Source organism: Ceratosolen solmsi, unplaced genomic scaffold, assembly GCF_000503995.2.
Source record: "Ceratosolen solmsi marchali unplaced genomic scaffold, CerSol_1.0 scaffold6, whole genome shotgun sequence".
NCBI lineage: Eukaryota > Metazoa > Arthropoda > Insecta > Hymenoptera > Agaonidae > Ceratosolen > Ceratosolen solmsi.
In genome coordinates, this window is record NW_011948414.1 from 6139204 (window position 1) to 6155493 (window position 16290).

A 16290-nucleotide genomic window follows, 5' to 3' on the forward strand; every position below is an offset into this window, starting at 1 on the left:
AAGCTTTCTCAAAATAGGTACCGAGGCAACCAATTCTCGAGCTTAATACCGACAAATTCGATCCACTTCACCGATCGTTGCTCAAATCAGAAATTCTTAAAAAACTCATTACCACGCCATACGTCCAGCGAGCGATTTAATTGTACTTACAGCATATAAAAGCCCGTCTAAAAAAAAAAAAAAAAAAAAAAAAAAAAAAAAAAGTCACTGGACCATACGAGGGAGCTAAATGTCGAGCATATGAGAGAATAGGCGAGAGCCCGTGAAATGATGATTATGCGGATCCTAGATCCACCAATCCATATGTGTACTTTGCTTGTTATTGTAGTCTCAACGACGCGATCCCGTAACTAATTGCCTCTTCTTTTCACATGTGTATACAAGTCTTCACGTGCACATGTGTACGCGAAACCGCCGTCGGTGGTCGGCATTCTTCTTGTCTATTCGTAAATAGAGGAAAAGTCATGGGTTTAGGAGGATGCGTGTAACATGGCGTGTCTAAATATCCATGGTTATTGGAACGTTTATTATAATAGGATGAGATATCTCCATTTTTTTCTCGTCATTTGCTCTTTAGTTACCTGCAAGTGAGAGCGTGGATTCTGGATTGTGTAAAGAAGTTACTTCGGGTTACGCGATAATCGATTCCTCATTTTTCCGGTGTGTGTAGTCAAGGAGACTCGAGACTGTATTATGAAAGAGTTTCGCAAGCATAACGTATTTTAAAAGAATCTTGAAAACTCTCAAAAGCTTATTTTATTTTATTTTATTAATGGAATATTACATGTATAATGAATGGTACAGGAAAATTTCCAGTTTAATCTATCTCTCTGCTGCTCACGTAAATAGTTCTTTTCAGTAATGTTAAAAGAAAAAAAAGAAAAAAAAGTTTGTTAAAAAAAAAAAAAAAAAACTTCTAGGTATTATATAAATATAATTAATAATATTTATAAGTGATTTATTGATATTAATTTCGTCATTAATAATAATTTTTTTTTTTTTTTTTTTTAATTAGTTGAAGTTTTATTTCACACAAAGAACTAACTATCCATCTGTACTACATAGTTACTTTTTAAATTTACTAAATATATTTTTAAAATCATCGTGTTTTTTATTCCTTTTTTTTTTTTTTTAATCAATTGAATTTTCGTCACCTCCGATTGCAATGTAATTGTATTTTTGAAAATTTTTAAATTTAATTTTTTGTAAGATTTTGCAGATCTGCGGGGAAAGAAAGAAAGGAATATAAATAGAACACATCTGTGTATCCCTTTGCTTCCTTATATTTGGAAATAAATGCATAGTTGTCGAGTCACACAAAAATTCTCCTTTGCATTCATCTGAACATAATCGTTGAGCATCCAGTTGAGTTCAGCTGCTCTGTTCAACCCTTTGCACACACAACTATACATAAAAATTGTTCATTTCTCTCCACGGGAATCTCGGTTTTCCTTGTATTATGTTCAGCGTCTACAAGGTTCAACCTTTTTCTCCACTTGCTCGAAGATGCACAGTATTTGTGGTATACTCCTTTGAGATATGAATGCTTTGTTGTGAATATTCATTGTTCGCAGTTTTGCCCAGAATCGCAATTTGGCGCTTGACAATGAGCAGCAAACGCAAAAAAATTGGCTATTCCTATGATTGATTAACTTTCTTAAATAATTTGAAATTCAATTTACCTTCATTTTATTTTCACGCTCGAGATACATAATGAAATAATTAAACGTTTTAGCTGAAAATTCAATAACAGTTGAATAATAATTAATAATAATAAATGTCACTAATAACGTTACTACAATACATAATTGTACATAATATCAATTTGTAATTTTTTATTTTGAATATTATCATTAATTAAATTAGTTTTTAATCCATAATTTATGGATTACTATAGTTCTAACTTTTAATGAGCAATGTTACTATTAAACCAATAAATATTTGTGTTTCTTCAGATAATTATAAGAATAAAATGAAAATTAAAAAAAAAAAAAAAAGACATAATATTATAATATTATAATGACATAAGCAAGCATATATCTGTGAATTGAGAAATTTATTGTTTTTAATTATGTTTACTTAAAATCGTCGAATGAAATCTATGAATATGAAAAATCTACCGATAATAAAATCATTGAACGAATCGAATAAGATTGAAGTGCATATGGATGCGTATATTACTAGAAGTAAAATATATGATAAGAGCAATAAAAAGAAAAACATGGCGGATTCTTCAGCGCAAGTGCATTTACAACAACGACAAAAATAGAAAAAGAAAAAAAAAGCGATAAAAACCTCGATTAAGAAAAATTGCTCCTTCATTCAAAGTAAAATCATACCAATAAAATACCACAAGATATCTTTCGTAAAATTATTAAAAACCCCCCTCTAAGGTATCAAAAAAAAAAAAAAAATGCATCTACTAGTTTTTGAAAAGACGAAAAAATAAATTCTTCGGCCCATTGTCACAGGCCCTGCAGCAAAAAAAAAAAAAAAAAAAAAAAAAGATCCTGCTCGCTCATTTCATATATTTTATTATACACACGAGATTCGGGAAAGCAAGCACAATGCAACTGTAGCTCCGCGGTTTTCTCCTCGCGTCGCATTAAAACGCTCGTAGGTCGGCAAGAATCATTCATAAAAAAGAGAGAGAGGTGCCTCTCGGCCATTAATCAAAGCCGCGTTTCCACGCGAGTGGATCCTCCGAGTGAGTTCACCGCCTAGTTCGCATTTATAAGGCAAAAGACCAGATGGCCCGTGCCACCGATGTCAAGTCGAGTCAAAGTCGCTTCCCCCTTCTCTTCCAACTAGTCTCCTTTCCTTTCGTCTTTTACCGCTACTAGCTGGGCCTTTATTATTCGTCTTTGTTATCTTGTACATGTGAATACGCTGTCGGATAAATTTAAATAAAAGGGAAAGCTGTTAATTGAAATCTGAATGCTAATGAAGTATATAAGCTCTGTTCAACTTTAATAGCAAGCCGTTGATTATCAAATTTTTTATTAAATAACATAATAATTTTACGTTTTACGATATTACTGAAGGCTCTGAAGAATAATACTCAATAGCACACGGCCAATGATAATTTACGAATGTTATTTAATAAAAAAAAACAACATTTTTTAACATATAACTAAACGATCGTGTTGGCGAAATATATCCGATATTTAACCAATGTTATGATAATTACATACATGCACTGAAACATTGAAATGAACGTTTATCCAACAACTTCATATATTGCTTGCCACCTAGAAGCTCTGTATATAAGTGATAGTTATCTTGGAAAGTCAATAATTAAACAGTCGTACTTACGTTTAGTGATTTTAAAATGTAATTTTAAAAACGCAAACGATAAAGATCAGAAAATCTAAAGCTAAACCTACTACATATATATATATATATATATATATATATATATATATATACTATTATTATTATTAATAACTTCCATTCATACTTCATATCAATGTGAATCATACAAGTGACGTAATACAAAAACAATATATATGTATAATTGCCTTTAGTAATCTTAATTGATTTTTTAAAATTATTATATCGTTATTACTTTATGTTATTATGTATAAAATTACTTTCTTCGCTAATTAATATTTAGCAATTATAGAAATGAATCACTTGCATATCTATTAATTAAACAAATAGAAACTGTAATAGAGCATTACTTTATTTAATCCTTTACTGGTGAGTCTTAAAAAACTGAGATTTCTAATCCTATTAAGTTTGTTCGCATTACTGCTGCTCAACATTGATATGACGAAAAATTTTTTTTTTTTTTTTTACTTAACTGTTTATAAAATGAATTTTTATTGTATGCGATTTATAATTTTCCACGTTCCACTTATCTCTCCTGTTATTCTCCTTTTTTCTTACACTCTTTTTAATTCTACAATCTCCTTGTCGTCATGTTTTTCAAGTTAAACTTATTATTCTAGAGTCATGTGTCTCCATTCTCGAAATTTTTGAGCTGCCAACCTCGTTGCTTTTCTATCGCCTTTACATGCAATGATATTCTTAAGAATCCTCGTCAGCCTCGTCGTTCTGTCTCTTTCTCTGTACGTATCCGCGCGCACAAGTAACGACATAACATTTCCACAATGAAGAGAATAACTGTAACTGCCGTGGCGCGCACGCACTTTTCTTAGGTCCTTTTATACATGGCACACGACGAAACAAGTATTGTTTGTACAGGTAACATGACAGTTACGTAGATGCACACGCGCGTCGATCTCCTCCTTCTATTATTTCTCAAAATCGTCCTATGCATTTCTTCCTTTTACCTTTGAAAATGAGAGGTGAAATGTGCTTGAGATATCCGGCAAAACTTCTACTCATAAATTTTAACATTGTCTCGCTTAATTAAATGGCGAGCAATCTAATTTATCAAAATATATACGTATAATATTAAATATAAATAAGTAAAGTTTTATATAAGCACTAATAATTAAATTCCAATTATCAATGTTCATGTTTGATAATACAATTATTATCTATTTATATTAACAAAAGTTATATTGTCCATTGATAGTGCATACATTCTATGTTTTTCTATATTTTGTAAATTCGCATTAAAAGCTCAAATGCGTTCATTTTGTTAATGTTTCCTTATATCTAAATCATTAAGTCATAAAATTGAGAGCGTGTATGAAACCAGAAGGACGTGTACTATTAAATCACGTACCGTATTATTTTAGTATAACTATAACTTGACTCTGTTCCTATAAAAAGAAAACTCGTACTATTTCCAGTATTCTAAATATGATTTATTTATTATTCTACTTGTGTTTTTGCATATGCACTTTAGTAATAAGTGAAGGTAAATGTTTTTTAAGTAATGGTGTGATAAATATTTTTATAATACTTTATTTTCTTATAAGTTGCAATATAATTTTGGTAAGTAATTTTAAAATCATCGGTTATCCACATCTTCCACAATAATTAAATATAAATGCCTTATAAATGTGTGAAAAAATTTCTACAATAAGTCAAAGTATGAGTTTATTATGTAACTGAAAAATCGCGGATATCATTAAATTAAAATTTCCTACTTTACAAGACGCTGAAATTGCAACATGGACAGGACCTGGATTTGTACCATCCGCAGATATTATGATAAGGTCGAATGTGAAGGACACCTCGTCAAAAGGAGGTATGTAATGTTGCTATAACATCTTTTATTTAAATAAAAGAAGTACATCATTAACTTCATTTCATAATTTTAATAACGATAGAAATTAATTTTGACCATCTAATTTATTTCATTTATTCGTTTAAGATTTCATAATACTCGATTCCCCATCACAACATATATTATTATAAGAAATAAATGTTTTATATGATTAAGAACGAAATAACAAATACAATATCTTTAATAAGATGTTAATAATGGTAGGTGAATACTCAATAGTAGGTGAAAAAAGAAGAATGTTGAAACGACATTTTAATTTTAATGAAATGGCTTATTATATATAAACTTCTTATAATTAAAATAATTGTAATTATTCTGTAAAGTAAAAACTATAATATCACTTTTAATTGCTCTTTGTCATATCAATTAATTGCACTTATGAAATTTATTTGTTGCAAAAACATTATTGTAAATAACGATTGCTTCGTAATATTTTACTTACGATGCCCAACTAATTATTAGATTTTCTATTTTATAAGCAATATTTCTTATGTAGAAGACGTTAATGAAATGGATGATTTTGCAAAAGAAAAAACAGAAGATGGTAAATAAAACATTAACATATTTTAAAATAATAAATACTTTTATTTTTTAATAAAAAATATGGGTATAATATTATAGATTTGGATATATCAGCAACGCCACAAACAAATATGCAAAAATATTTTAATAACTTGAATTTGCAAAATACAATTAATTCAAAGTCGAAATTAACAGATCCAACAATACAGGATGATAATGAAAAACTATTTGAGAATGAAAGTAAGTATATAACGTAATGTACACGAGTAAAATATATCAATAATGTCTAATAGAAAACATTACATTAACCGATACTTCGCACATTCTATATGTTTTGTAAAACTTTTGTTAAATATAGTATTTATAAATATTAATTTTCTATAATTCGTTATAAAATATTAGTATTTGTACAAATAGATCTTATATAAAATTCTATAATTTTTTTTATGGTATTACAGATATTAACAACTATAATCATTCACCTCAGTTAGATATTCTTCAAAATTTAGAAAAATTAAGGAAAATAGGTAAGAAATATTATAATCATAAATATTATAAAAGAAATATTTTAGTTTATTTTCAATATTCGAGACAGTTTTCATTATGGATTTTCATTAGTCTTTACAAAAACATATCTTTACATTAGATGTTTCAAATTTTTTTATACACCATTTGATTAAATTTGTATTCAGATAAACTAAAAAGAATATAGAAAAAAAATTTTTTAATACATTATATCCATATATTTAATATTGTTAAATTACATTCAAATAAAGTAAAATTATCTAAATTTGTAGTAATCTATTTAAATTTATTAACACTGTGAATGTAATTATTTTTGTTTCTATTAAATAAATATATATAGTTTTTATATTTTTTATATTTTTTTTTATAAGATATTATTTAATCAAAAGTGCGTATTTTCTACATTATGACTTTAATTAATTAAACGTATTTTTGGATTCTTAAATATGAAATGATCGATAAAATTATGATTGAAGAGAATTTAATAAAGTTATATAACATAAATTTATATTTAGTTCATATATGGTCGTGCTGATTTGTAAACGCACAAATATATGTATATATATATATATATTTATTTATTTATATAAAATAAATTCATTTCACGATAACAAATCTTTTACAAATTAATAATTAAATCATTACGTTATGTAGTTCATATGTAAAGTAGACATGAAATTAAAATTTATGTAACAATCTATTTTGATATGTATTATTTAAAATTTTCGTTCAATGTTATTATAGAGATATATATTATAATTTATAAAAATTTAATTAATGTTAAAGTCATAATTTATAATTACCACATAAAAATTCTCGTATTTTAAATGAAAACTGCAAAGTAAAAATAATAAGTACAAGATTTGTAAATTTCGTTCATTAGTAATTTAGTAATTTTCATTACTAATTTGAATTATCCGAACATAGGTCATGAGTTAAGAAAGTACACGAAGAATTTATTTTGTATTTATTACGTCGTAAGAAGTATATTTTTAAATGTTTTTACGATCTTATATTTAAGATAAGCAATTTTATAACTGTTTCTATTATATTCTTTGATGGGCAGTTCGAAATTATAAAAAGTATAAAGAATCTTTTATAAAATGTGATTATAATAAAACTTTTCACTTAATTTACATAACAAAATATTAATTTATAAAAGTGGCAAGAAAAAATATTGGACATTTCGTTTTATTAAATGATTTTTATTGAAATCTATAAGCTTTAAGAAAGATATAATATAGTTGAGTTATTGACCATATGAATAAAAAAAAAAAAAAAAATTTATAGAAAACATTCTGATTATAAATTTAAATAGTTAAAATGAAAATTTAGGTGTAAAGATAAAAATACGTTGAAATTAAAATCGAATTAAAACAAAATGAAAAATATTTTAACGCTAATGTTTGTTACCGATATAGTAATAAATAATTTTTGTTGTAACAAAAATCGAATTTAAATATGAAAATCGATGACACATTTAAACATTGTTAAAATATTTAAAACAAATGTGTCATTCAAATTTGAGCAAATCCATTAATATTTCAAATAAATTGTAATATTTTAAATCTAATGAGAACAATAATATTATATGTCCTAAAAGTGATAATGATTAATGGTTTAATAATTTCATTATGATTTAATAATAAGGATAAATTATTATTTCGACAGCAAGCAATTACGACTAACAGTATTATAAAATGCCTATCAACTTTTTAATTACTGCATAAATACAAATTTCGTGAAGATGGTTAATAGAGTAATTTGTTGAAAAGAAATTATAGTATTTTTAATTGTATTTCTAAAGTGTAAATTGTATTTGTAAAGCATCCTTATAACATAAAAGGACATATCTTTTAGTTTTCTGTATATTAGCCTTTAAAAAGAATATAAATAATTTTAACAATTAATTCAATCGTGAATTAATTATATTAAATAAAATAATTCACTTGAAGTCTATTTTTAAGTTAGGCAGTTCGGCATCGAAATCAGATTAGAATTATAGGAATGTTCAGTACTTTAATAGATATGTTTAAAATATTTTTCATACTTGAGAAAATTGATCAACTGTTAATATGATAGACAATTAATTAAAATTTTCTAATAAAATATCGAACACAATTAATGGTATGTCAATAGCACATATGTGATCAAAATATATTATTATTAATAATATATATGATAAATGTCAAAATAATATTTTTTCTTTACAAAAATACTTTATTACATTTCACATTGTCATTTTATTGAATAGTTGATAAATAATGGAAATTAAATTTATAAAAAATGATGTAATTATATAACAAAAATTAAACATTATATTTAATTTTTGTAATAATAATAAATGTAAAAGCAATTTACATTAATATTGATTATAATTAACTTTTTTTGCAGAAGACTCGCCACGACCCTTAAAAATGACTGTACAACAAGCAATGGAACTTGAGCCGAACTGGTTATTTTTGAATGGTAATAACCAATGTTGATTCCTATAATATACTCATGCATATATATTCATTAATTTAACGGTTTAATCGTGGATAATATTAATGTGATGTTGATTAAATTAAATTATATTTGGCATACGACATATTTAACACATTTTATACATATTTATTTAAAAATTAATTTATTATACAAAATTGACTTTAGAAATACTATATGAGAATTCTCATACTGAATCTTAAATAATAATATGAAAAGTCATTTAAAAATCATCTTATGTATTGGTTTATATATGCATTGAAAAACGCACATAATCTTTAATTTATTTGTATAGACGATTGGAAAAAAAAGGATAAAAAATATTTTATACATATACGCGTATTAAATATCTAAAATCTTATTTGTATACTTAATTAATCTATTTATTAAAATATTCAATAATAGTTAATTGTAACGTTAAACAAAAACAAAAAATAAAAAAAAAAACCATTACATATTTTTAAAATTTTATAGATACATTTTCCGGTTTGGAAAAGTGTATAGAATTGAAAATAATTTTATTTAATGTAATAGTTCGTAAATTGAAATCATCTCGTAAAAGAGTCTCCTTAGCACAATTGAGCGTTTACTCGTAAAGTAATGGTTATTCGTTTAAGTGAAAATTTTAAATTAAAGATTTTTATGATTTGATACCTATAGTGAAGCTATTTGTGAAGTGTGTTGTAGCATTAATAAGATACATATAATTGTATGAAAGATAAGTTTTTTTTTTTTTTTTTGAACCGTTTCTACGTTTATTTAATATATTAAAATTAATTTTTATTCATTTTATATATAAAAAAAAAATTATTGTGAAAAACAAAATTAAATAAAAAAATTTACTTTTATTCTATGCACGTATTTAATTTAATGGAAAAAAACCCTTTTTAACATTTTTTTACTTATTAAATATAAATTATTGTATAAATGAAAATAATTCAATTTTCAATACAGATATTTTTAGATTTTGATGGAAATTTATCCTGTGTTCCATTGCGTAAAAATGTCAATGCAATTTCTTATATTATTAGTCGTATAATACAATGATATAAACATTTTATATAAACTTATGTATAAATTTATTGATTAAATAGAGATGATAAGTTTAAAATATTCATACGACCCCGTACATGAATAAATCATTAAAAAAAAGTTTTGTGTAAATTGTAAATTAAATTTTCATAATGATTGAATTTAGGCCAGTTGAAGACTATTGATGAAATAAGGAATTCCAAAATGAATAATAATTTATTATCAATCCATGGAAACAACTTGCCTACATTTTCCGACCAAAATAATAAAAATTGCAAATGTATTGTTCTCTTGGCTGGACGTCAGCAGTTCCAAAACTCTGGTATTTAAAAAACAATTAAGAAATACAGAAAAATTAATTGATATTACAATATTTGATTTTTTAATCACAATTCGGTAACAAAATTGGAAAATATTTTTAAACTATAGATGTTAAATATATTATTCTAAAGAATTATTAAATTTCATTATAAATGAAAATAATTTTATTTACAGCCATAATTCAAAAATATTTGGGTCCAATATTACCAATATCCAAGGACTTAAGTTGCATCTGTAAATCGAATCCTTATGTGCAATCGTCATTTTGAACTTTTAATTTTTTAACACAGAGTGTTGGGTAAAGACATAATTATTAAATAAGACGATTACATATCAAGTGTCAGCTATTTTATAAATAAATCACATTTACCAAAAGATAAATAAAATATTTTATTTAAACAATATCCAAATCATTAAAAAAGTTTATGATTAACCATAGATAATGGAGTAAATGTAATAACTATTAGAAATAAAAGTAACTCGATTCATTTATCAATTTAATTTATCGAAGGTGAGTATTAAGTGATAAATATTAAGTATTTATAAAAATATCTCGAATTTCATCTGTTCAGCTTAAAATTGCTTAAAATATTTTTAAATATCTAATACGATGTCTAAATATTCAAAGATGTGGAATAGCTTCAAATATAAATTGGTAAGATAGAAAATATTTATTATCAAGCTAAAGCAAATGAATGAATTGGTAAACAGTTCAGTTGATGCTTGATAAAAGAAATTATTAATGAAAACGTAATTTCTACTTGAATATTTCATATATTTTAAGCTTTCTTTTATTGTAACTTATTTTACTCTTATAGTTAATTTTAGTCTCTAACACATAATAACGACATTACTTTTCCTACTGATACGATATATCTTAATAATATACGTTGTTATTTCTTTTCGACGTTCTCGCCACATAAAAAAAAAAAATAGCTATTAAATCGATAAAATTTCATTGATAATTAAAATAAATTTCTAATAATGTTTAAAAGCTTTATCAACATTTTTACTATTAAACGACGACAATGTGAAAATAAAAATTGATTTGCACTCGTTTGCACTAATGCTTGAAATAAGAAAATAAGAGATTATTTCTATTTATTAAGCATAAGCTGTAAAACGAGTATAAATTGGGTTCTATTTAACGTCTTCTCAACTACTCGCAATCATCGACTACAAAACTTCTATCCAGATAATTTATCCCACGCCACTTTCGTAAAATATATATATATCTTCGTGGAGGAAAGAAACTTTAGGTCGAAAGGTAATGGTCATCCCCTTGTAATTCGAGTATCAACCCCTCGCTAATCTTTATGCTAGTCGTACGAGTTAATGCATTCCCATCTTTCCCTCGCAATAATCGCTTATTTGATTTTTCCACTGCTGATCAACTTGTTGAATTACTTACGCTTTAAGAATACGACAATATTAACGAAAATACCAAAAAAATTGTAAATAAATAAAAAAAAACAATTATGCTAAATATAATAATTATAAATAAAATAGAACACTTTCGTACAAATATATGCACATATCTAAAAGATATATTTAGAAATTCAGAATATTAAATTGTATTCGAATACAAAATATAAGTTTAATTAATTTAAATTATTCGAAAATATCGTATCAAGCAACGTATTAATAAAGGGATTTTGATAATGTAAAATTTTGTAAATTTTACATTAAAATCCTATGTAATATTATATCATTCAAAAGTACAGTGTGCTCTATTACTATTCGGCATGGTCTTAGTTATGATTAAAAAGTAATTAAATTCGTTATATTTTCAGTTTTTCTTATTTTTTGCTCTCACTCGTTACATTTTAATTATTAATTTTACCCTACGTAAGTTTTCTCAATAACTATATACGTTAAAATAATTATTATGAAAAATTCAATTTTTTACTTCAATAATATTCTTGAAATAATTCTTTAAATGCCTTATCCCGTTCAATTAGACCAATCTAAAGTCAAATATTTAAAAACATTTTATCGTATAAGACATTTATATCAATAAATTATTATTTTTTATATTAGAAAAATATTTTCTAGTATTAAATTATTTGTAATTTTGAAAATCGCTACAATTTCAAGAAACTATGTACTAAATGAAATATATACTAACCGTTTTTGTGAAAATTTGTATTTCACTCCTTGGATGAAAAATTATCGTTAAAAACAATTGCAAGTAATTTAAATGCACACTTTTGTGCTCACATATGTGCATTGACATACACGGTTACATAAATCACATACTGTCAAGAGTCCAAAAAAAAAAAAAAAAAAAAAAAAAAAAAAAAAAAATAGAAATATGTAGAGATACGGAAATAGATGGAGAGAGTGAGTGAGAGAGAGAGAGAGAGAGAGAGAGAGAGAGAGAGAGAGAGAGAGAGAGAGAGAAGTGAACACAGAGAAAAAATATGAGAGAGAGAGAGAGGTAAATGAGCACAAGGAAAAAATCTCGCGCATTCGTTCTCAGATAGAACGAGTTCATCCACGCAGAAGAAGAATAATAAAATTTTGCCCGCCATGCGAGGGGCGGTGACTGCGGTCGCTCCCTTTCTCCTCCTCTTTCTCTATCTATCTATCTATCTACATGTCTCTCTCTATTCTATGTTTTCGACCGAGGGTGGATTCTAGGTTCACGAGGCGCGTCTGCCTGCTCCTGGGGGCTATTATGGGGCTCGCCCTTTTTGGGTTTCCATGGGTAACCATTCGAGCGTAAGTGAACGTGCACGCGAGGAACAAGAGAGAAAGAGGGTGCAGGCTACCAGGGGGCTTACGTACATACAGCGAGGGAGATTTTGCAATCGTCGCCCCTTGCTTGGGGCGTGTATTTCCTTCTCGCTTACGCGTGCGGCTCCTGAGGATATAATACTTCCATGTGTACGTTCCTACTTTTGGTTGATTTTCTGTTCGACATTACGTATATTATCTTTTTGCATTTCTCTCGTTTACATTTTTAATGGCTACGGTTATTCAAACCTTCATGCTTTCCCGTGGACATGCATCTAAATCCTTATAAATGCTTCACTAGTTGCAATATTTTTTAAATTATACTTTAATCATTACGCGCCTAAGAATTTATATTTTTAGATAAAATGAAATATTATAGTAATCAGTTGGTTAAGTTATATTTTTGTTATGGTGTTCGAAGAGACTTAACAGTTGTTCATTTACTGCAGCCAAGTATGTCAATTACTTTTCGTATTATTTTTATTATAATTAATAATCGCTACTTTAATATAAAAGACATTGTAAACGGAAATTAAAAAAATTTTATTTTATTAATTTATGCACCTAATGATAAATTAAATAAGAATATTATATACAAATAAGAATAATTTTCATATAACCATTATAGTATTTTAAATTATTAAAAGGCTATTTTACTTTATAAATGATAATTGTACATATTTAATTATTAAATTAATCTCGAATATGTTACTTTGTATACTCTACTTCAATTAAGCCTCTTTTTATTATTATATATTATTTTATATAAAATTATACAGCCTAAGAATGAAAATGAAGAAAAAATATAACTCGTACGTTATATTGAATATAATACAAAAAAATTAGGAAATGGCTAAAGTATGCTGTGTTTTTTTTTTTTTTTTTTTTTTCATAATTGGTTATTTTATAAAATTATTTAACCAATTAACATTTCTTTCGATTAAGTTTTATAGTACTTTTAACAAGGAAGAAAATCTCTACATTTCGATGCAATGAAATGAATTCTCTACGCATCCTCTATCTAAACTCATCAATCTGTATTTCCAATTTGTAGCTTCGTACCAATACTATATACACCACAGCATTAATGGAAATGGTATTATAGAACAAGCATATTGTGAAAGAGCGTTCGTTACAATAAATTCCAGGTGTCTTGAAAGTCAGTCATGATGGGCACAAGATATTCCAAAGTCGATAATGAAAAAAATCCATAAACATCCCTTCGACTCACGATGTTTTCAAAAATCGCTTTTATATAGATCCTAAAGAATCTCGAGCACGTCGAATCGAGTACATTGAGCTCGTACAAATCGAAATTTCATAGCGAATTGTTAGTGAGATATTTTTGTCACTTAGAGTAAGCACAAGTATTTACTTAATAATCCGCATCAAATGGCTATAATTAGCGCATGGAGTAGGTAAATCAATTGGTCTGCAGGACGAAAAAAAAAATCCATTATTCTTGAGTGCGTTAAATATCAATTTTGCCAGTTTCGTAGACACTGACACTTTGACACTTGCAAGACAGTCTAATCGTTAAAACTATAATCGTCTAAATATATAGGTATATTTGAAATTTTATTATGAATGAAACAACGAAGGTTCTAAGCAAGTAGAAAAAGAAATATATCTTTTGCGTTGCATAAGTTATCAACAATATTAATTCTTAAAATTTGTAAAATATTGTAAAATTATGCATTCATTCGTTTGTCAGTACTCAGAGATACATTTTTTTTTTTTTTTTTTTTTTTTTTTTTTTTTTTAATGTAATGCAACAATTAATCGTTAATCTCGTGCGTTCTAGGTCATATTTAATTAAATAAATGCTGTTCAAACATTGGCCTTTCAGAAAAATACTAACTTTACTAAAAGTCGATAACCAAGATTCGATAATAATAAACGGACATTGCCGATTCGTGACACATTTACATTGCGGGACTATCGGCTTCTTTTCAAGAACCGTATTAACCGAGAAAGTGAAAAGTTTGAACAAGATCGAGCACGTTCACAAGTCTGCCGGAAAGGGCCATAAACACGCCTTATCCATATCTATAACAAATACGGATTAACGGGGCGCCCGTTAACGTACGGCACTGGTCTACAGGACTCGAAGTAACCATTTTTGCTATGCAAGTAGACTCTTTAAATCCCATTATATAGTGTGAAAACCCAAATCGTTGGGACTGGAAAAGCGTAGATGAAACTAGCAAAAGAAAATTTATAACGGAATATGCTATAAATTGTATCTTCGAACTGTAGATAATGCGAACAATTAAATAAGGACAGAATACATTATACTTGTTCTAATTTTTTTTTTTTTTTTTTTTTAAATAATTATAGGATTCTTCATGCTTTAAACGGAGATCTAGAAAGCTCATTCGATATATAATTCGTTCATAGCGACATTATCATTATATTATAACTCAACGTCATTGCCGTGTATTATAAAAACTCTCAATTTCGTACGTTAAATACTTTTCAAGTGGCTGAGTTTGCTCTCGGATAATGCAGGCAGAAGTATGTTTGCATTGATCGGATTTTAGTCAACTGATGGAGAAACGAGCAAACGGAGTAGTCGCCGGGACCAAGTGCGCATAAATATTTCGGGCGCGCGCTTCGTCAATATACAGATTATTGTAGTCTGACCGCGCCCCGGGTCTATTCCCGAAGGCAACCTTATCCCTCGTGAACGTGGGCGTCGACGTACCGGGGATTTATCCTGCGCGGGGAAAACACAAAAGACAAAGGGGGCTTGCATGGGTACGTACCTGCCGGCGCACCGCAGGTGAAGTGCTGAATTCTTCGTGTGTTCGTGACTAATTAGGAATCGGATTGTGCGAGCTGCGCGTAGGCAATTGCGGTCGGACTTGGGAAATTGGCGTGTATTTCAATATAGTATAGCCTCACACACACACACACACACACACACACCCCTCTCCACTCCCCTCCCCAAGCCATAGTTACCGAGCGAGAGGAACAATTTTCCCGGACAATTATGAAGACAATTATGTAAATTGCATAAACTACTCGTGGCTGTGTACGTTTGCACAATTTTCAAATTCTTTTAATAAAAAGAACAGAGTAGATTTCTACTTGTTATTCGAGTTTTTCATATGCATAAAATTCTTGTTAGTACTAATTAATGGATTCTTGTGTACGAGACATTTTTATGCCCATATATGTACTTTTTTTTTTTTTTTTTTTTTTAACACACCGCAAGAGATTTTATTGCAATCTAATGATTAATATTACATATTGATTATGAAGGTATATTAATTATCGCCAATACGTCGTTTTTATAATTTCAGATAAAAAAAAAAATACTTATAATGCGGATACTTAAAAAATTCATATTTTTCATATTAACGCAATGAAGTATCCAAGAAGAATTGGTATAAAAGTCGCAATAAAACTTCCAAATAAATGTCCGTTATAACACGAATAAATAATGCGTAAAACGA

General features: G+C 27.2%; 1 protein-coding gene across 1 annotated transcript; it reads left to right on the plus strand.

Moving 5' to 3' along the window:
- Window positions 1-8651: 8651 nt before the first annotated feature.
- On the plus strand, window positions 8652-10408 carry LOC105367891 (uncharacterized). Its single transcript, XM_011506737.1, has 3 exons — window positions 8652-8722; window positions 9936-10091; window positions 10265-10408. Exons 1-3 carry the CDS (start codon window positions 8671-8673, stop codon window positions 10357-10359), a joined length of 303 nt encoding a protein of 100 aa, XP_011505039.1. The 5' UTR covers window positions 8652-8670; the 3' UTR covers window positions 10360-10408.
- Window positions 10409-16290: the final 5882 nt, after the last annotated feature.

What these genes read in the sequence shown, in the direction of transcription:
- LOC105367891 (XM_011506737.1), top strand. Translation starts at nt 8,671, where the DNA reads ATGACTGTACAACAAGCAATGGAACTTGAGCCGAACTGGTTATTTTTG. An exon ending in GAACTGGTTATTTTTGAATG is followed by an intron (nt 8,723 to 9,935) that starts GTAATAACCAAT and finishes GATTGAATTTAG; the next exon opens with GCCAGTTGAAGACTATTGAT. An exon ending in TCAGCAGTTCCAAAACTCTG is followed by an intron (nt 10,092 to 10,264) that starts GTATTTAAAAAA and finishes TTTTATTTACAG; the next exon opens with CCATAATTCAAAAATATTTG.